The sequence below is a fragment of the Oncorhynchus masou genome, chromosome 5, assembly GCF_036934945.1.
Source record: "Oncorhynchus masou masou isolate Uvic2021 chromosome 5, UVic_Omas_1.1, whole genome shotgun sequence".
NCBI classification, from domain to species: domain Eukaryota; kingdom Metazoa; phylum Chordata; class Actinopteri; order Salmoniformes; family Salmonidae; genus Oncorhynchus; species Oncorhynchus masou.
In genome coordinates this window covers 69,816,924-69,839,052 of record NC_088216.1, presented here as the reverse complement: position 1 = coordinate 69,839,052, position 22,129 = coordinate 69,816,924, and the positions used below count along the sequence as shown (strand labels likewise).

The 22,129-nt window shown below is 43.4% G+C and overlaps 1 protein-coding gene across 1 annotated transcript; it reads left to right on the top strand.

The window, feature by feature from the left end:
* The first annotated feature begins 836 nt into the window (after positions 1 to 836).
* Positions 837 to 21,544, top strand: LOC135540162 (cytochrome b-c1 complex subunit 1, mitochondrial-like). The gene is made up of 12 exons (XM_064966589.1): positions 837 to 946; positions 17,550 to 17,690; positions 17,852 to 17,938; positions 18,076 to 18,205; positions 18,503 to 18,701; positions 18,860 to 18,939; positions 19,089 to 19,204; positions 19,336 to 19,640; positions 19,785 to 19,870; positions 19,974 to 20,062; positions 20,691 to 20,766; positions 20,943 to 21,544. Exons 1-12 carry the CDS (start codon positions 884 to 886, stop codon positions 21,005 to 21,007), a joined length of 1,437 nt encoding a protein of 478 aa, XP_064822661.1. The 5' UTR covers positions 837 to 883; the 3' UTR covers positions 21,008 to 21,544.
* Positions 21,545 to 22,129: the final 585 nt, after the last annotated feature.

Sequence of the window (22,129 nt, the reverse complement as noted above, 5' to 3'; positions counted from 1 at the left end):
GGAGAAATCGTTCCGTTTTGTACATCACATTTGGCTACCGAAACGAACCGAAAATTCAGTCACCTACAACGTAAAACTTTTTCCGAGTTAACTCCATAATATCGACCGAAACATGGCAAACGTTGTTTGGAATCAATCCTCAAGGTGTTTTTTCACATATCTCTTCATTGATATATCGTTCGTGGAAGCCTGCATTCTCCTCTGAATTCTGTGGAAAAATACTTGCAGCTGACTTTTGCGCACCAATTTCGGCGCAGGACACCGGGCGGACACCTGGTAAATGTGGTCTCTTATGGTCAATCTTCCAATGATATGCCTACAAATACGTCACAATGCTGCAGACACCTTGGGGAAACGACAGAAAGGGCAGACTTACTCCTCTCGCATTCACAGCCATATAAGGAGACAATGGAAAACAGAGCCTCAAAAATCCTGCTCATTTCCTGGATGCCGTCTCATCTTGGTTTTGCCTGAAGCTCACGTTCTAGGGCACGCACAGAAAATATCTTTGCAGTTCTGGACACGTCAGAGTGTTTTCTTTCGAAAGCTATCAATTATATGCATAGTCGAGCATCTTTTTGTGACAAAATATCTTGTTTAAAACGGGAACGTTTTTCATCCAAAAATGAAATTGCGCCCCTAGAGTTTCAACAGGTTAAGTAACCATCTGTCTTATGTAATATACCAAACATAACACACCATACTAATTAGAGTGTCCTGGTTTTACTATGTTACGTCTAGTCTATGAGACCAGGCTGAACTTGTTGGTACTGCTGCATGAGTGAAGGGTAGCATGCGCTGACGTCACATTTTTATGTACGTCTTGGGCATCCACGTTGGGGAACGTGCGCGCAGCTGAGTTTTCTGTATTCGACAGGAAAAGATGGCAGCGTCCATGTGCCGAGTCGGGAGCTCTGTGGGTAGAGCCCTCGCCAAATCCCGTAGCGTAAGTATTCAGCAACATATTGGTATTTCAGGGGTCTGTAAGAATAATTGGGTTGTTGGTTGGGATCTGCATTTCCTTCACGTCGGCAACTTTTACCGAGAAGCAGGCCTCCTGTAGTTCGTTAGCTCGTAGTCCTAGCTATCTTATTGGTATGTAGCTAACACTGGTAACGTTGTGTAACCAGAGCACAGTGATGGCTAGGCGGTTAGCATTAGCTTGGAGTTAGCGCAAGGTCAACTCACTGTCAGCAAAGGCGCAATGTCTCACTGTAAAAAACCGTGACATGAGTGGGCATTTTGACATCCATGTTTAACACTTTAGTCAACCTCTATCTGCGTTGCCTTATTCGCTTTTTAAAACTAACAAGGTCATTTTGACCATACTTCCGCGTTCTATTTGCCCTAACGTTAACGTTAGCTAGCTAGGTAACTGGTTAGCTACCTACCTCTGTCTTGTCCAACTGGATGCGTGGCTATGTTAAATTGAACTCTCTACGTAGTTAGTCGTTAATTGTGTGACCTCAGTGAACTTGAAAGTGTGTTTCCTTTGAGTCGTTTGACTTAAACTGTGGTGTTGGGCTGCTTGGCTAGCTGGTGAAGTGTTGTTGATGGACCCTCAGTAAAGATAAAAATAGCCCCTCCTTACCTCCAACTTATTAGCTAGCTAAGGTCGACTGGTGGTATGTGTGAATTGGTGGCTGTCACTGTTGTGTGGGATCAACAGTCAGCAGATCACCCCACAACCACTTTCTCTCTTTTTCTTGGTCATGATATCAAATCATTGGTCACATACACAGTTTTGTAAAGGACGCCAGCAGTATGATCTCTATTATTGAATATCTTGATCTTCTCCCTGATCCTCTCACAGTACAGGGATGCAAACTAGTCACATTTCGGCGAAATTCGCCGTTTTTGAATCCTACGTGATTCGTGTAGATCCGATGAAAAAAGTTTGGGAGAGGCGGGGTGTTTGGATCACTACTGGCTGTAAACAGACAAGTGACACGCGTTTGGAGCAATGCTGGCTGCTGTATCCAAGGCTCAGCCAATCGTTTACAAAACAGAATGCAGTGCGCACGCGACTGAAGAGAGAAGAGACAACGGATTTACTAGTTACAGCCTCAGCGCGCGCTCTGGAAAGGCAACTTGCCAGTTACAGCAGCGCGTCCCCTGAACGATAACGAAGAGGTAACGTTAGGTGAGAAGCCTGACAACGGAGACGGGGGTGAGAAGGTGATGAAGCGTAGTACTTCATGAGCTGTAACCGAAAAACTACTGGCATTCGGAAAGTTTGAGGGGAGGGAGAAAGTATTAGCATTGTTAACTGTCTTGTTCGCTAGATCGAATTCTCCGAATTCTCCAGCCAGAGAAAAGTTGGCTAATGTTGCTCAGCATATCTGATCAAATAATTGAGTTTATGGCGTCAAAAATAGCTTGCTAATAGTCAGACAGCAAACATTAGCTATCAAACGTTACAACACCAGATGAGCTAACATTAGTAACCTAACCAATTCGCTATTATACGACTCTAAATCTCCCCGTCAGAATTATCCCCACATTCGCCGCCTTCATTGCTGCGACTTGCTTGAATGTTGAGATTTCTGCTCTTCACTCCGTTGTCAGTTTAGCCTACATTTCACTGATCTTAGTAGCAGAAAGCATTTTTGTCTGCAGTTTTCGCTATTTATTTCAATATGGCACCCTGTGCGAACCCCCCTGCAACGCCCGCGTCCGCCCCGGGAAAGATGCTGCCCATACCTGAACCTGATACTGATTTGTATTAGTCTAGTCTACATTAATGATTCATTTCGGTTTCCTAGCCTGACGTGAAGTTTGTTTATATAGAAAGTATTTGTCTCTGATGTGTGCCACAGAACGTATTTGACTCTAGCCACAACATTAAGGAAATTAGAATGGTGGGAGAATTCTGACGGGAAGTTTTTCGACACAGCACCGTTTTGCAAATTATAACGCGTTATTTGCTTACTGGACCCTGGCAATCTGTGTTAAATGTTAACTAGCTAACGAACTAACCACTATGTTAACTCATGTTTTCCCTCTATAGTATGTGGTTATTTTTCAGAATGAGAGAATTAAGATTAAAATGGGGTGTTAAACAAGTGAATTCAGGGATCAGGTGTAGCTGGAGATGGGCCTAGCTTAAACTGGATGCCTATAGAGGTGAAAGGAACACCACACACTTTCTATCTTTCTCACTTTTGCTGGCACATTGCCTGTACATGTCTACGGGCAGAAAGTGTACAATGTAATAATGTGTAGTTGAAATACATGATTTTTGTTATGTTGAACTTGACAGTAATGTGTGAGGGGAGTAATGTGTGAGGGGGGGGATTGTATATTTTACTCAGTGAATGTTATTTTTGCACACATGTAGCCTTGTGTACTTGATCGTTGTCTATCGTGGCCACTATAATAGAGCCAAAAAATAGAATGCCTGTTTGTTTCATTCTATTTCTACTTTAACTTCTTTGGGTTAGGGGGCAGTATTCGGAAGTTTGGATGAATGAAGTGCCCAAAGTAAACTGCCTGTTACTCAGGCATATAATTGGTAGTTTTGGATAGAAAACACTCTAAAGTTTCCAAAACTGTTAAAATACTGTCTGTGAGTATAACAGAACTGATGGCAGGCGAAAACCTGAGGACAAAACATCCAGAAATGTTTTTTTTTTTCAGCTCACCTCTTATTACAATGGCTGGAAATGGGAATATAAAAGGTCCTCCCAGATCGTAGTTCCTAGGGCTTCCACTAGATGTCAAGTCTTTAGAAAGAATTTCAGGCTTGTTTTATAGAAAAATGAGCTCGAATTTGTAGTTTTTCTAGGTGTCTCCCATTTTGGCTGTAGTGTTTGTAGCGCTTTCCGGGGCATGTGCGTACTTCGTTATTTATCTCCCGTAATGTTTTCCGGTATTCTCCGTCTTGAATTTTATTGTTTATTGACATAATAGGGTACCTGAGGATTGATTAGGAACGTTGTTTGATATGTTTGGAAGAAGTTTATTGGTAATTTACGGGATTAATTTGTATGCATTTTGAATGAGGGAAACCGGTGGATTACTGAGTCTAGCGCGCCAATGAAACAGACTTTTTTGGGAAGTAAAGAAGGACTTTATCGAACAAAAGGACCGTTTGTTATGTAGCTGGGGCCCTTGTGGTTGCAACCAGATAAAGATCTTCAAAGGTAAGTGATTTATTTTATCTCTATTTCGGACTTTCGTGATGCACCTGCTTGGTTGGAAAATGTATGTAATGCTTTCGTGTGCGGGGCACTGTCCTTAGATAATCGCATGGTGTGCTTTCGCCGTAAAGCCTTTTTGAAATCTGACAACGCGGCTGGATTAACAACAAGTTAAGCTTCTAAATTATGTATGACACTTGTAATATTAAACATTCATGAAAATACGATTTCTGTAATTTGAATTTGGCGCTCTGCTATTTCACCAGATGTTGGCCAGGTGGGACGGTAGCGCCCAATGATCCGTAAGAAGTTTAGATGTTTTTTTCCCCAAGTGCAATATTTGTGTGTGGTCACAAGCGCTATATTATAAAGGCTGTCATGGCTAACTGCAATGTTAGTGTATTGTTTTTTTTTTCTCAAGACTTGTCATTTGCAGTAAAGTCTCGGCAACAAATAACATTGATTTGCTTTCTTTACATTTTTTTTTAGCTTTGAGTTAGGTTCACATTAACCACTTTATTTTACAGAGACTGATCATGTAGATCATATTCTTTGTTTAATTTGTTAACCTGCATTTCCCCCTAGCAGGGATTTATTTGCATGTTTCAGTGCACACAAAAAATCAAATCAAATTTTATTTGTCACATACACATGGTTAGCAGATGTTAATGCGAGTGTAGCGAAATGCTTGTGCTTCTAGTTCCGACAATGCAGTAATAACCAACAAGTAATCTAACTAACAATTCCTAAACTACTGTCTTATACACAGTGTAAGGGGATAAAGAATATGTACATAAGGATATATGAATGAGTGATGGTACAGAGCAGCATAGGCAAGATACAGTAGATGGTATCGAGTACAGTATATACATATGAGATGAGTATGTAAACAAAGTGGCTAGTGATACATGTATTACCTAAGGATGCAGTCGATGATAGAGTACAGTATATACGTATGCATATGAGATGAATAATGTAGGGTAAGTAACATTATATAAGGTAGCATTGTTTAAAGTGGCTAGTGATATATTTACATCATTTCCCATCAATTCCCATTATTAAAGTGGCTGGAGTTGAGTCAGTGTCAGTGTGTTGGCAGCAGCCACTCAATGTTAGTGGTGGCTGTTTAACAGTCTGATGGCCTTGAGATAGAAGCTGTTTTTCAGTCTCTCGGTCCCAGCTTTGATGCACCTGTACTGACCTCGCCTTCTGGATGATAGCGGGGTGAACAGGCAGTGGCTCGGGTGGTTGATGTCCTTGATGATCTTTATGGCCTTCCTGTAACATCGGGTGGTGTAGGTGTCCTGGAGGGCAGGTAGTTTGCCCCCTGTGATGCGTTGTGCAGACCTCACTACCCTCTGGAGAGCCTTACGGTTGAGGGCGGAGCAGTTGCCGTACCAGGCGGTGATACAGCCCGCCAGGATGCTCTCGATTGTGCATCTGTAGAAGTTTGAGTGCTTTTGGTGACAAGCCGAATTTCTTCAGCCTCCTGAGGTTGAAGAGGCGCTGCTGCGCCTTCTTCACGATGCTGTCTGTGTGAGTGGACCAATTCAGTTTGTCTGTGATGTGTATGCCGAGGAACTTAAAACTTGCTACTCTCTCCACTACTGTTCCATCGATGTGGATAGGGGGTGTTCCCTCTGCTGTTTCCTGAAGTCCACAATCATCTCCTTAGTTTTGTTGACATTGAGTGTGAGGTTATTTTCCTGACACCACACTCCGAGGGCCCTCACCTCCTCCCTGTAGGCCGTCTCGTTGTTGTTGGTAATCAAGCCTACCACTGTTGTGTCGTCCGCAAACTTGATGATTGAGTTGGAGGCGTGCGTGGCCACGCAGTCGTGGGTGAACAGGGAGTACAGGAGAGGGCTCAGAACGCACCCTTGTGGGGCCCCAGTGTTGAGGATCAGCGGGGAGGAGATGTTGTTACCTACTCTCACCACCTGGGGGCGGCCCGTCAGGAAGTCCAGTACCCAGTTGCACAGAGCGGGGTCAAGACCCAGGGTCTCGAGCTTGATGACGAGCTTGGAGGGTACTATGGTGTTGAATGCCGAGCTGTAGTCGATGAACAGCATTCTCACATAGGTATTCCTCTTGTCCAGATGGGTTAGGGCTGTGTGCAGTGTGGTTGAGATTGCATCGTCTGTGGACCTATTTGGGCGGTAAGCAAATTGGAGTGGGTCTAGGGTGTCAGGTAGGGTGGAGGTGATATGGTCCTTGACTAGTCTCTCAAAGCACTTCATGATGACGGAGGTGAGTGCTAAAGTGTCACCTTTTTGGGCCCTCACCAGTTTATATCCCTGCATGTGACACACGATACCACATATGTCACAAGGCGGGCCACATCCGGCCCGCGAGAAGGTTTTTTACGGCCTCTGGGATGATCTTGCCTAACAGACGAGCAAAACTACTTATATGCATGCGCTGACCAACTGGCAAGTCACTTCATTGACATTTTCAAACTCTCCCCGTCCGAGTCTGTAATACCAACATCATTCAAGCAGACCTTCATAGTCCCTGTGCCCAAGAACACTATGGTAACCTGCTTAAATAACTACCAACCCGTAGCACTCGCATATGTAGCCATGATGTGCTTTGAAAGGTTGGTCATGGCTCACGACACCATTATCCTAGAAATCCTAGACCCACTCCAATTTGCTTACCGCCCTAAAAGATCCACAGACGATGCAATCTCTTAGAGGTCGACCGATTATGATTTTTCAACGCCGATACCGATTAATCGTCCAATTTATTTATTTTTAATAATGACAATTACAACAATACTGAATGAATTAAGCTATTTTGAAAACGTAATTAAGGGAATTAACTGGAACGATCTCTTGCCCTATACAGACGTGGAGGCTGATAGTCAAGTTTTTCTATCCACAATCCAGACTACAATAAAAGGTTTCCTAAAGAAAATCAAATCTAAACCTGGCCAAAAGAGCACTCTTCCTTGGCTAAATGGAGAAATCTGGAAATTGATGAAAGAACGAGATTATACTCTAAAAATAGCTCTAAGATCCAAATTAGAGCATGGCAGACGTAGGTTTACCATGTTGAGAAATAAGGTGATGAAAGAAATCAGACAGGCCAAGGCAAACTTTTGTATTAACATAATTGGTGAAGCAAAGGGAAATTCTAAACTGATCTGGGAGAATCTAAAAAAGTTAACAGGGAAAGACCATAGTAACACTGCAAAAAGACTAGAAATCATGGTGAGTAACAATCTAACACAGGATGCAGTCGAAATAGCAGTTGTCTTCAATTCCTACTTTATTGACTCTGTCAGGGTACTGACACAACCCCTCCACTGGTTTCTTGGGCTCAGTGCTAGTGAATGACACTCAACCTAAGGGAGGTTTCTGAGTCAAAGGTGAAAAGTGCTTTTCATTATGGGAACTATACAGTCACCTCTCATGGCAGACCTTGTGGATCTGCTGCCATGTGTTTGGTTTTTCTGTTTAACAAAAATACTGAGTGGAGGGGGAGCCAGGCCATTTAAGATCTTGAATACAAGAAATGTGTCGGTGTATTGCACAAGATTTTCCCAACTCAGGAGCTCATGCTTTCTGAGGATGTAACAGTGATGATGGCTATCGGGATTCCTATCAAGCACTTTGAGAGCCTGTTTATAGACAGACTGAATAGGTCTTAATGTTGTACAGCAAGCTTGGGCCCAACTAGTCAAGCAGTATGTTAAGTGGGGGAGTATCATAGATTTGAAGTACAGTTTTGCTACCTCTGTAGTCAAACAATTTCGTATAAATCGGAAATTAGCTAGGTTGAATTTGGATATTTGAATTACCTTTTATCACATGCTTTTTATAAGAGGTTGGAATCAAGTATGATGCCAAGGTACTTAAAATCAGATACCACCTGGAGCTTCTCCCCTGACACCGGCTCAGTAGCATCTGTTGCCCTCTTTGTGAAGAACATGCAAACAGTTTTTTTCACATTGAGATGCGAACACGAGTCACTGAGCCACTTTGTAACCTGGACCATTACAGTAGTGAGTTCTTGTGCAGCTTGTTGTTTGCATGCACATATATCACTGTATCATCTGCATTCATTTGAACTTCAGACCCAGTTCAGACAGAAGGCAGGTCATTAAACCTCTTGAAACTCCCCATCCCGGATCCGGGATCGTGAATAAAGCCTCAGGCTCCTTAGCATAACGCAACGTTAAAGATTTCTGAAAATCGCAAATAAAATGAAAATAATGCGCCTACTCTCAAGCTTAGCCTTTTCTTAACAACACTGTCATCTCAGATTTTCAAAATATGCTTTTGAACCATAGCAATTCACTAATTTGTGTAAGAGTATGCTAAGCTAGCTTAGCATTTTGAGTAGCATTTAGCACGCAACATTTTCACAAAAACCAGATAACCAAATAAATAAAATCATTTACCTTTGAAGAGCTTCGGATGTTTTCAATGAGGAGACTCTGTTACATAGCAAATGTCCAGTTTTTCCTGAAAGCGTCTGTGTGTAGGAGAAATCGTTCCGTTTTGTACATCACATTTGGCTACCGAAACGAACCCGAAAATTCAGTCACCTACAACGTCAAACTTTTTCCGAATTAACTCCATAATATCGACCGAAACATGGCAAAAGTTGTTTGGAATCAATCCTCAGGGTGTTTTTTCACATATCTCTTCATTGATATATCGTTCGTGGAAGCCTGCATTCTCCTCTGAATTCTGTGGAAAAATACTTGCAGCTGACTTTTGCGCACCAATTTCGGCGCAGGACACCGGGCGGACACCTGGTAAATGTGGTCTCTTATGGTCAATCTTCCAATGATATGCCTACAAATACGTCACAATGCTGTAGACACCTTGGGGAAACGACAGAAAGGGCAGACTTACTCCTCTCGCATTCACAGCCATATAAGGAGACAATGGAAAACAGAGCCTCAAAAATCCTGCTCATTTCCTGGATGCCGTCTCATCTTGGTTTTGCCTGAAGCTCACGTTCTAGGGCACGCACAGAAAATATCTTTGCAGTTCTGGACACGTCAGAGTGTTTTCTTTCGAAAGCTATCAATTATATGCATAGTCGAGCATCTTTTTGTGACAAAATATTGCGCTTAAAACGGGCACGTCTTTTTATCCAAAAATGATATAGCGCCCCTAGAGTTTCAAGAGGTTAATGTACAGGCTGAACAGGAGGGGCCCCAGTATTGACCCTTGGGGCACACCCACATCATAGCTAAGAGTGGGCGACAGCTCATTGCTCACTCTGACACACTGAGTTCTGCCTTCAAGGTATGATTTCATCCATCTCAAGGCATCAGGGGGAAAAGTTGAACTTGGACAATTCTGTGATGAGAATCTCATGGTTAACAGTATCAAAAGCCTTCCTTAGGTCCAGAAACACAGCCCCAACAGCACCCCCCTTGTCCATCTTGGACTTCACATTTTCCAGAAGAAAGCAGTTGGCCGTTTCTGTGGAGTGTTTCGCTCTAAAGCCAAACTGCATCGAGTGTAATGTGAAGGGGCTGTTGTTGAGATGGCCATTCAGTTGTTCTGCTACACTTTTCAACAACCTTTGACACCACAGGTAGTATACGAATGGGCCTGTAGTTGCTCACGTCAGCAGAGTCGCCTGATTTAAAGATGGCCGTTAATTATGGCCCACTTCCATACCCTTGGAAACACCCCGAGACCAATAGATGTGTTGGTGACCATAGTAATTGGGCCAATGAGTGACTCTTTGGGCTGGACTCTACCTTTCTTAAAAACTACAATCACATCTTTGGCTTTAGAGTTCTTTAGTGAGCTACAAAAGATTACATAAAGGTGTAAAAAAAAAAAAAAAAATCTGCCAAATGGGTGTCCAAAAATACAGATTTCCGATTGTTAACTTGAAATCAGCCCGAATTAATTGGCCATTCCAATTAATCGGTCGACTTCTAATCTCTATTGCACTCCACACTGCTCTTTCCTGTCCGGACAAAAGGAACACCTATGTGAGAATGCTATTCATTGACTACAGCTCAGTGTTCAACACCATAGTGCCCTCAAAGCTCATCAATAAGCTTAGGACCCTGGGACTAAACACCTCCCTCTGCAGCTGGATCCTGGATTTCCTAATGGGCCGCCCCCAGGTGGTAAGGGTAGGTAACAACACATTCAACGTGCTGATCCTCAACACAGGGGCCCTTCAGGGGTGCGTGCTCAGTCTCCTCCTGTACTCCCTGTTCACTCATGATGGCACGGCCAATGCCAATGACACAACGGTGGTAGGCCTGATCACCGACAATGAGCCAGCCTCTAGGGAGGTCAGACACCTGGCTGTGTGGTGCCAGGAGAACAATCTCTCCCTCAACGTGGTCAAGACAAAGATGATTGTGGACTACAGGAAAAGGACCAAGTACGCCCCCATTCTCATCGACGGGGCTGTAGTGGAGCAGGTTGAGAGCTTCAAGTGCCTTGATGTCCACATCACCAACAAACTAACATGGTCCAAGCACACCAAGATAGTCGTGAAGATGGCACGACAAAACCTCTTCCCCCTCAGGAGACTGAATAGATTTATGGGTCCTCAGATCCTCAAAAAGTTCAACTGCTTTACCGTTGAGAGCATCATGACGGGTTGCATCACTGTCTGGTATGGCAACTGCTCGGACTACAGAGGATAGTGCGTACGGCCCAGTTTTTTAAATGTTATTTCATTTCACCTTTATTTAACCAGGTAGGCCAGTTGAGAACAAGTTATTATTTACAACTGTGACCTGGCCAAGATAACGCAAAGCAGTGCGACAAAACAACAGTTACACATAAACAAACGTACAGTCAATAACACAATAGAGAAATATATGTACAGTGTGTGCAAATGTAGAAGAGAATGGAGGTAGGGCAATAAATAGGCCATGGAGGTGAAATAATTTCAATTTAGCATTAACACTGGAGTGATAGATGTGCAGATGATGATGTGCAAGTGGAGATACTGGGGTGCAAAAGAGCAAGAGGACAAGTAACAATATGGGGATGAGGTAGTTGGGTGTGCTATTTACAGATTGGCTGTGTACAGGTACAGTGATCAGTAAGCTCCGCTGACAGCTGATGCTTAAAATTAGAAAGGGAGATAGGGAGACTCCAGCTTCAATGATTTTTGCAATTAGTTTCAGTCATTGGCAGCAGAGAACTGGAAGGAAAGGTGGCCAAATGGAGTGTTGGCTTTGGGGGTGACCTGTGAAATATACCTGCTGGAGCGCGTGCTACAGGTGGGTGTTGCTATAGTGACCTTTGAGCTGAGGTAAGGCGGGGCTTTACCAAGCATAGACTTATAGATCACCTGGAGCCAGTGGGTTTGTCAACAAATATGTAGTGAGGGCCAGCCAACGAGCACACAGGTTGCAGTGGTGTGTAGTACATGGGGCTTTGGTGACAAAACGGATGGCACTGTGTTGGAGGCTATTTTGTAAATGACATCGCCCAAGTCAAGTCATCGCCGAAGATCGGTAGGATAGTCAATTTTACGAGGGTATGTTTGGCAGCATGAGTGAAGGAGGCTTTGATGTGAAATAGGAACCCGATTCTAGATTTAATTTTGGATTGGAGATGTGTAATGTGAGTCTGGAAGGAGAGTGTACAGTCTAACCAGATACCTAGGTATTTGTAGTTGTCCTCATATTTTAAGTCAGAACCGTCCAGTAGTGATGCTCGTCGGATGGGAGGGTGCGGGCAGCAATCGGTTAAAGAGCAAGCAATTAGTTTTACATATTTAAATGCAGTTGGAGGCCTCGGAAGGAGTGTGGAATGGCATTGAAGCTCGTTTGGAGGTTTGTTGGCACAGTGTCCAAGTACATCACTGGGGCCTAGCTTCCTCCCATCCAGGACCTCTACACCAGGCGGTGTCAGAGGAAGGCCCTAAAAAATGGTTCTCTCTCTGTTCTCTCTGCTACCACACGGCAAGCGGTACCGGAGCGCCAAGTCTAGGTCCAAGAGGCTTCTAAACAGATTCTACCACCAAGCCATAAGACTGCTGAACATCTTATCAAATGACTACCCAGACTATTTGCATTGCCACCCCCCCCCTCTTCTACACTGCTGCTACTCTGTTATCTATGTATAGTCACTTTAATAACTCTACCTACATGTACATATTATCTCGACTAACCGGTGCCCCCGCACATTGACTATGTACCGGTACCCTCTGTATATAGTCTCGCTATTGTTACATTACCACCTCGACAACAGCCAGTGGAATTGCAGGGCGCCAAATTCAAAACAGAAATCCCATAATTAAAATTCCTCAAACATACAAGTATTATACACCATTTTAAAGATAAACTTTTTGTAAATCCAACCACTGTGTCCGATTTCAAAACGGCTTTACTGTGAAAGCACACCATGTGATTGTTAGGTTAGCGCCTAGTCACAGAACCATACAGCCATTTTCCAGTCAAGGAGAGGGCTCACAAAAGTCAGAAATAGCGATTTAAATTAATCACTAACCTTTGAACTTCATCAGATGGCACTCCCAGGACTCCATGTTAGACAATAAATGTGTGTTTTCTTCGATAAAGTTCATCTTTATGTCCAAAAACCTCATTTGAAATTGGTGTGTTATGATCAGAAATGCATTGTCTCAAACAAACATCCGGTGAAAGTGCAGAGAGCCACATCAAATTACAGAAATACTCATCATAAACATTGATCTAAGATACAAGTGTTTAACATACGATAAAATAAACTTCTCCTTAACCTCTCTGGGATAAAAGCTAGTGAAAATGCAGAGCTCCAAATTCAAATAAATTACTATAAAAATTAAACTTTCATGAAATCACACGTCAGATACCAAATTAAAGCTACACTTGTTGTGAATCCAGCCAACATGTCAGATTTCAAAAATGCTTTTCGGGGAAAGAAAATGCTATTATCTGAGGGTAGCACCTCCGTAAACACAAAGAGAAAGCATATTTCAACCCTGCAGGCGCGACACAACGCAGAAATAAAAATATAAATCATGCCTTACCTTTGACGAGCTGCTTTTGTTGGCACTCCAATATGTCCCATAAACATCACAAATGGTCCTTTTTGTTCGATTAATTCCATCAATATATATATCCAAAATGTGAAAATACTGCCCCCTGTCACCAAGAAGTTAATGCAACCGCTGTGTCAGATTTCAAAAAGGCTTTACGGCAAAAGCACACCATGCAATTTATGTGAGGTCCGCGCCTAGCCACAGATAACCAGACAGTCATTTTCCAGCCAAGGAGAGGTGTCACAAAAGTCAGAAATGGTGTTAAAATTAATCACTTACCTTTGATGATCTTCATCTGATGGCACTCCCAGGTCTCCATGTTAGACAAATGTTCGATAAAGTTCATCTTTATGTACAAATACCTCCTTTTTGTTCACGCGTTTAGTCCAGTAATCCAAATGCACAAGGCGTGGGCACTAAGTCCAGACGAAAAGTCAAAAGTTCCATTGACATGTTTCTACAAACTGTAAACGATGTATAGAATCAATCTTGAGGATGTTTTTATCCTAATATTCCAACCGGACAATTCCTTTGTCATTAGAAATGAAAGGGAACGGAGCTCGTGTTCATGGCTGCACGCGTGACTAAACTAAAGGCTTTCAACCAGACCCCTGGTTCAAACAGCTCTTATTCGCTCCCCTTTCACAGTAGAAGCCTGAAACAACTTCTAAAGACTGTTGACATCTAGTGGAAGCCTTAGGAAGTGCTGCAATCTGACTCCATAGAGACAGTATATTGGATAAGCAATCACTTGAAAAACTACAAACCTCAGATTTCCCACTTCCTGGTTGGATTTTTCTCCGGTTTTCGCCAGCCATATGAGTTCTGTTATACTCAGACATCATTCAAACAGTTTTAGAAACTTCAGAGTGTTTTCTATCCAAATCAATTATACGCATATTCTAGCTTTTAGGCCTGAGTTGCAGGCAATTTACCCTGGGCACCTTTTTATCCAAGCTACTCAATACTGCCCCCCCAGTCCCAAAGAAGTTACGAACAAATTCTTATTTACAATGACGGCCTAACCCGGACGATGCTGGCCCAATTGTGTATTGCCCTATGGAACTCCCGATCATTGCCGGTTGTGATACAGCCTGGGTTCGAAACCCGGTCATTAGTGACACCTCTAGCTCTGCGACGCAGTGCCCTGGACTGCTGCACCACTCAGGATGTTTGTAGACCTATGTAGCCAAATTGTATCTATGATGATATGCTATCCATTCATGTTTTTTCTGTGTTCTGTTTATATCTGAGAATTAACCAATGATATCAGGCCACACCTGGCCAAGATTAGACACCTGTGTGTGTCCTTTGACAGTATATAAACTAGTGACCCGCAGTGTTTGTCATTATACCCTGATGAAGACAGCTCGTCTGTCAACGTTGGTTATGAGGTTATTCAGTTATTGTATCTGAGCTCCTAGTGTGCGGCTCTCCTTTTTCTTTTCCAAGTATTTTACTCTGCTAGCCAGCACCTCACCTAAACAGGTGTGCTTTTCTTTCACTTCCACGTACACAGTTTAACAGATATAGTGGATGCAGTGAAATACTAGCTCCTAACAATGACAGAGGCGATCATAAATTTCTAAAATGCATAATATTTTGCCAAATGTCTCTTCATTCAATTACTACAGATTATTTTAGCAATTTCATACATATTCTTACACCAGAACTATCAACACAACAAAATCAACCAAACTCAGGAAAAAAAATAAACGTCCTCTCACTGTCAACTACGGTTATTTTCAGCAAACTTAAGAACGCATTCTTAATTTCAATGGCGGCCTAGGAACGGTGGGTTAACTGCCTTGTTCAGGGGCAGAATGACAGATTTTCACCTTGTCAGCTTGCAACCTTACAGCTAGTCCAACGCTCTAACCACCTGCCTCTCATTGCACTCCACGAGGAGTCTGCCTGTTACTCGAATGCAGTAGAAGCCAAGGTAAGTTGCTAGCTAGCATTAAACTTATCTTATAAAAAATAATCTATCGCTAATTATAACTACAGATGGTTGATGATATTACTTGTTTATCTAGCGTGTCCTGCGTTGCATATAATCGATGCAATGCTGGGGGATGATTTAACAAAAGCGCATTTGCGAAAAAAGCACAATCGTTGGACGACTGTACCTAACCATAAACACCAATGCCTTAAAATCAATACACAGAAGTATATATTATTAAACCTGCATATTTAGCTAAGAGAAATCCAGGTTAGCAGGCAATATTAACCAGGTGAAATTGTGTCACTTCTCTTGCGTTCATTGCACGCAGAGTCAGGGTATATGCAACAGTTTGGGCAGCCTGGCTCATTGTGATCTAATTTGCCAGAATTTTACGTAATTATGACTTAACATTGAAGGTTGTGCAATGTAACAATAATATTTAGACTTAGGGATGCCACCCGTTAGGTAAAATACAGAACAGTTCCGTATTACACTGAAATAATAAACGTTTTGTTTTCGAAATGATAGTTTCCGGATTTTACCATATTAATGACCAAAGGCTCGTATTTCTGTGTGTTATGTTATAATTAAGTCTATGATTTGATAGAGCAGTCTGACTGAGCGATGGTAGGCAGCAGCAGGCTCGTAGGCATTCATTCAAACAGCAGTTTCGTGCGTTTTGCCAGCAGCTCTTCGCAAGCACAGCACTGTTTATGGCTTCAAGCCTAATGACTGGTGTAACCGATGTGAAATGGCTAGTTAGCGGGGTGCGCGCTAATAGCGTTTCAAATGTCACTCGCTCTGAGACTTGGAGTAGTTATTCTCCTTGCTCTGCAAGGGCCGCGGCTTTTGTGGAGCGATGGGCAGCGCTGCTTCGAGTGTGGCTGCTGACAATGTGTTCCTGGTTCGAACCCAGGTAGAGGCGAGGAGAGGGACGGAAGCTATACTGTTACACTGGCAATACTAAAGTGCCTACAAGAACATCCAATAGTCAAAGGTATATGAAATACAGATGTATAGAGATAAATAGTCCTATTAATACTATATTAACTACAACCTCAAACCTCTTACCTTGGAATATTGAAGTCTCATGTTAAAAGGAACCACCAACTTTCATATGTTCTGAGCAAGGACCTTAAACGTTAGCTTTTTGACATGGCACATATTGCACTTTTACATATTGCACTTTTACTTCTCCAACACTTTGTTTTTGCATTATTTAAACCAAATGTTTCATTATTTATTTGAGGCTAAATGGATTTTTATTGATGTATTATATTAAGTTAAAATAAGTGTTCATTCAGTATTGTTGTAATTGTCATTATTACAAATACATTTTTTTTAAAACCGTCAGATTAATTGGTATCGGCTTTTTTCGGTCCTCCAATAATCGGTATTGGTGGTGAAAAATCATAATCGGTCGACCTCTAATTGTCATGCTGGAAGGTCATGTCAGGATGAGCCTGCAGGAAGGGTACCACATGGCTGTCTTCCCTGTAACACACAGCGTTGAGATTGCCTGTAATGACAACAAGCTCAGTCCGATGATGCTGTGATACACCGCCCCAGACCATGACGGACCCTCCACCTCCAAATTGATCCCCCTCCAGAGTACAGGCCTTGGTGTAACGCTCATTCCTTTGACGATAAACGCGAATCCGACCATCACCCCTGGTGAGACACAACCGCTACTCATCAGTGAAGAGCACTTTTTTCCTGTCCTGTCTGGTCCAGCGACGGTGGGTTTGTGCCCATTGGCGACGTTGTTGCCGGTGATGTCTGGTGAGGACCTGCCTTACAACAAACAGGCTTACAAGCCCTCAGTCCATCCTCTCTCAGCCTATTGCGGACAGTCTGAACACTGATGGAGAGTGTGCGTTCCTGGTGTAACTCGGGCAGTTGACGTTGCGATCCTGTATCTGTCCTGCAGGTGGAATGTTCGGATATACCGATCGTGTGCAGGTGTTGTTGCCACTGCGAGGTCTGCCACTGCGAGGACGAAAAGCTGTCTGTCCTGTCTCCCTGTAGCACTGTCTCACAGTACGGACATTTACAATTTATTGCCCTGGTCACATCTTCAGTCCTCATGCCTCTTTTGCAGCATGCCTAAGGCACGATCACGCAGATGAGCAGGGACCATGGGCATCTTTTGGTGTTTTTGAGAGTCAATAAAAAGGCCTCTCTAGTGTCCTAAGTTTTCATAACAGTGACTTCAATTACCTACCGTCTGTAAGCTGTTAGTGTCTTAACGCCGTTCCACAGGTGCATGTTCATTAATTGTTTATGGTTCATTGACCAAGTGTGTGAAAGTGTTTAAATCCTTTACAATGAAGATCTGTTATTTGGATTTTTAGAAATGATCTTTGAAAGACGGGGTCCTGAAAAAGATACGTTTCTTTTTTTGCTGAGTTTATTTGCTGTAGAATCTCTTGTCACAGTGTTGTAGGCTAACTATCCTCTCTTTCCAGCCCATCCTGCTGTCTCTGCGGCGTGGTCAGGCTACGGTGACCTACGCCCAGAGCCTTCTGGGAGCTCCTGAGACCCGTCTCACTGCCCTGGACAATGGCCTGAGGATCGCATCGGAGGAGACCGGACACAGCACATGCACTGTAAGGACCTGCTGTGTCATTGATCATACAATCCAAGCAGTCATCTTGATGGATTTGGGAAACATTGCCTAGTGCAGACATTCACGTAGTCACATTTCAGATGAACCTGACTTTGTTTGGCGTGTCATGGTATCTAGCTAAGTTCCACCTCTGTCTCTCAGGTTGGGCTGTGGATCGGCTGTGGAAGTCGCTATGAGACTGAGAAGAACAATGGAGCTGGGTTCTTCCTGGAGCACATGGCTTTCAAGGTACACAACAGCCCTAACATCTATGCAACCTACCTTCAGTCTCATAAGGGACTTCACACTTACTTTACTACTGCACCAGACTGGCCCAACATGGTTTCTCTTCCACCCCCCTTTTTTCCCATGTTTCTTTTCCCCAGGGGACAAAAAAGCACACCCAGATGGCCCTGGAGCAGCAGGTGGAGTCCATGGGTGCTCACCTGAGTGCATACACTTCCCGGGAGCACACTGCCTACTACATGAAGACCATGGCCAAAGATCTGCCCAAAGGTGAGCCAACCAAACCACCTACCCAGATTAGCAGACACTTCAATGAGGCAGAAATAAGGCATGGAGGCTGTTTATAAGGGGATATGACAATTCAAGTGTGTGTACAATGGGTTGGGTTCTTATAAGCCCTTCTAATTCCACAGAGGTTGAGTGAGTGTTTATGTATCTAGTTGTAAAGCTCCTGTTTCATTTTTGTGAATTAGTTTCTCATGCCTGTGTTGAACTTCCATTCCCATGGTCTCCAGTAGTTCTTGTCAATTGCTATGTATACTGAAGTGCCACTCTCACGCTCTCCAGCGGTGGAGCTGTTGTCAGAGGTAGTGCAGAGCAATGTCCTGAGTGAGGCTGACATTGAGCAGCAGAGGAGTGTGGTGCTGAGAGAGCTGGAGGAGGTAGAGGGCAGTCTACAGGACGTCTGTTTGGACCTGCTGCACGCCACAGCTTTTCAGGGTACCCCCCTGGGACACAGTGTGCTGGGACCGTCCCAAAACGCCAGGTACACACACACACAGTGCCTACCAGGGAATTCTATTGGGTCAGAGCAAGCTAGGCCAAACCCAAACACCAGGGAAACTCGTACATATTATAGACTCCTGTTACATTTCACAACACTCCCAGTTAGTTGAGCAGTAAAGGTCTGTCTCTTCCCTTCAGGACTTTGAGTCGACAGGATCTGGTAGATTTCATCAGGAGCCACTACAAGGCCCCCCGCATGGTGCTGGCAGCTGCTGGAGGTATGTCTTCCATACATTAGCACTGGAATGTTAAGGCTGTATATAGAGGTATTACATGCCAATACCAACTGGCCCTGAAAGTTTATTTTATTTTATTTGAGTGTAATTGTTGTCTGTTTGTAATGGCTCACTACCTGTCTCCTGTGTAGGTGTGACTCATGAGGAACTGGTTGGGTTGGCCAAACAGCACTTTAGCGGAGTTTCCTTTGAGTACGAGGATGATGCCGTGCCTGTTCTGTCCCCCTGCCGCTTCTCTGGCAGCGAGGTGAGGAGCGCCCCTGTTTCAGTGTGTCCTAATTGACAGATGTTTGAACAAGGACACAGGTATCCCATTTTCTTTTTATTTGGAATGTTAATATGGTTAACCCTGTTGTCGTCTCCTCTCGCCCTCTGTAGATCCGCATGCGTGATGATGATATCCCCCTTGCACATATTGCTATCGCAGTGGAGGGTGCCAGTGCCACCAGCCCAGACATTGTGCCTCTCATGGTGGCCAACTCCATCATTGGCAGCTATGACATCACTTTTGGTGGTGGAAAGCACCTGAGCAGCCGTCTTGCTCGTCTGGCCTCAGAGGAGAGTCTGTGCCACAGCTTTCAGGCCTTCCACTCATCTTACAGCGATACTGGTCTGCTTGGCATCTACTTTGTCACCGACAAACACCACATCGATGATATGATGCACTGGTCACAGAACGCATGGTTAGTTGTGATTTCCAATACATACACTCACAAACACAAAACATGGATACACTCCTGGTCCGATACTTATCCTCAGCCTGTGTCATTTTACATATTTCATTTGATAGTATTGACCTCCCTCGTTTTCTTTCTCTTTCCCTGAAGGATGAACTTGTGCACCACAGTGACAGAGAGTGATGTTGCCAGAGCCAAGAACGCCCTCAAGGCCAGCTTGGTGGGACAGCTCGACGGTAAGAGCTCCATCTCCTCATGTAGCCTGTCAGACACTTAAACACACACACACAAATACCTTTCCCTGTTCAACACTAACACTGCCGTACTGCTCTTGTGTAGGAACGACACCAATATGTGATGACATTGGCAGGCACGTCCTGAACTACGGCCGCCGTATCCCCCTGGCTGAGTGGGACGCCCGCATCGATGTGAGTACAACCGCCTTCCATGCACCACACATACAGCTGTTACACCCTCCTCTACCACCTAGAGCAGATGTATTCAACCCCCCCCCCCCATTAACCTTTAATTCATTGCATTTTCATCTCTTTAAAAAAGTGTTTTAACAAAGAAATACTTATATTCAATAAAATGCCATTTTTATAATCATCTTTCTCAACGTTAATATATTGTCCCATACAATAATCTGTACGGTTAATTTTTATATTAAAAAAATAGATTCTGAGCAAAAATATAAACGCAACATGCAACCATTTCAAAGATTTTACTGAGTTACAGTTCATAGAAGGAAATCAATCAATCGAAGAAAAACAGTTTGGCCCTAATCTATGGATTTCACATGACTGGACAGGGACGCAGCCGTGGGTGGGCCTGGGAGGGCATGGGCCCACCCACTGGCGAGCCAGGCACAGTCAATAAGAATATGTTTCCCTCCCCCCAAAACGGGCTTTATTACAGACACTTCCCCCAGACCCGACTTTGAATACCACTGATCTAGAGGGTGCTTTTTCTGTCTCTCTCTGATCTCACCCGGCGTTCTCCCCCCCCACCCCTTACTGCGTTCACCCCACATTTCTCACCACCTCTCCCCCTCAGGCTGTGACGCCCAGGATGGTGCGTGACGTCTGCTCCAAATATATCTATGACAAGTGTCCCGCTGTGTCTGCTGTTGGTAAGTTACCATACATCAGTATTCCTTCCAAGCAGCCTTTGCACCTTAGTCCTCTTGTCCAGGATAAAGATAGCATATAGTCTAAAAGTCCAGCTAGTGGCTACCTAGCTTGGTAATGTTCTTATTCCTCAATCCTTCTCTCATCTCGTCTTGCTGTCTTTCTCTCTGTTCCACAGGCCCCATTGAGCAGTTGCCTGACTACAACAGAATGCGCAGTGCCATGTACTGGCTCCGCTTCTAAGAACCCAATAGTGTTGCTCTCTGCATGTCCAATGTCTGCTCTTCCTTTCACTCTCCTCCACTCCCTTACTTCTCCCATCACTGCAAGATTGAGGAACTGAGGACTGCCTCAGCTCATCAGCACAGATCTGTATCGGCTCCATCAAAGTTCCCCCTCCATCTCTCGCTCTCACCGCTCTTCCTGCTATGTTAGTTTTAGTTGGTTATGAGGGAGAGAACCACTGTTGAGGGGGTGAATAAGTTCTGAGTTCTGTTTCCCTGTAATTATCAATAATGACTTGTTCGAGTAAGATTGTAATACAGAAGATTTTTGTTAATGTCACTGAGCCTTTTCATGCACCTGGTACTGTTCTGGGGAAGAGAGGGGAACACCTGAAGACATTCAGTGATACATGCATATACAGTAAAATCAGGGCACTGTACAACCAGTTAATCTAGAGCAGAAGTATTTATGAATTGATGTAGTATTTTGTTTCTGTCCTATTGTACATAACAGAAGCTCTCATTCCGACAAATTGAAATAAAACATTGTAAAACACTTTGTTTTTGAGTCATTGTCCCACACACATAATTAGATTAGTAAGACTTAATATGTTATATCCTTGTTTTGTAATTGACAAACATGTTTAGCATCTCCAGGCCTACAAGCCACCAATGCGCCACTTTGGAACATTGCATTTAAAAAGGGGGGAAGGGATTATAAACGGACAAAATTGCTTTCAGATTGTCAAACCATGCATCATTTAGCTATTTGATTTTACATTTTAGAACCCCTTTTGGTGTAAAAAAATATATAAAACATTAGATACGATATTGAAATTGGCCTTTTGAACCAAATCCCACAAACACATTGAATAACATGAATTGCAAAGAAAAGACCATTTATTTTTGGATTAAGGTTTAAGTGACTGATATAAGAAAGCTCAGCAAAAATAAATATGTCCTCCCAACTGCATTTATTTTCAGTGAACTTAACATGTAAATATTTGTATGAACATAAGATTCAACAACAGACATAAACTGAACAAGTTCCACAGACATGTCACTAACAGAAATTGAATAATGTGTCCCTGAGCAAAGGGGGAGGGGTTAAAAGTAACTATCTGGTGTGGACACCAGCTGC

What these genes read in the sequence shown, in the direction of transcription:
- LOC135540162 (XM_064966589.1), top strand. Translation starts at nt 884, where the DNA reads ATGGCAGCGTCCATGTGCCGAGTCGGGAGCTCTGTGGGTAGAGCCCTC. An exon ending in GCCGCTTCTCTGGCAGCGAG is followed by an intron (nt 19,205 to 19,335) that starts GTGAGGAGCGCC and finishes CGCCCTCTGTAG; the next exon opens with ATCCGCATGCGTGATGATGA. An exon ending in TCCCGCTGTGTCTGCTGTTG is followed by an intron (nt 20,767 to 20,942) that starts GTAAGTTACCAT and finishes TCTGTTCCACAG; the next exon opens with GCCCCATTGAGCAGTTGCCT.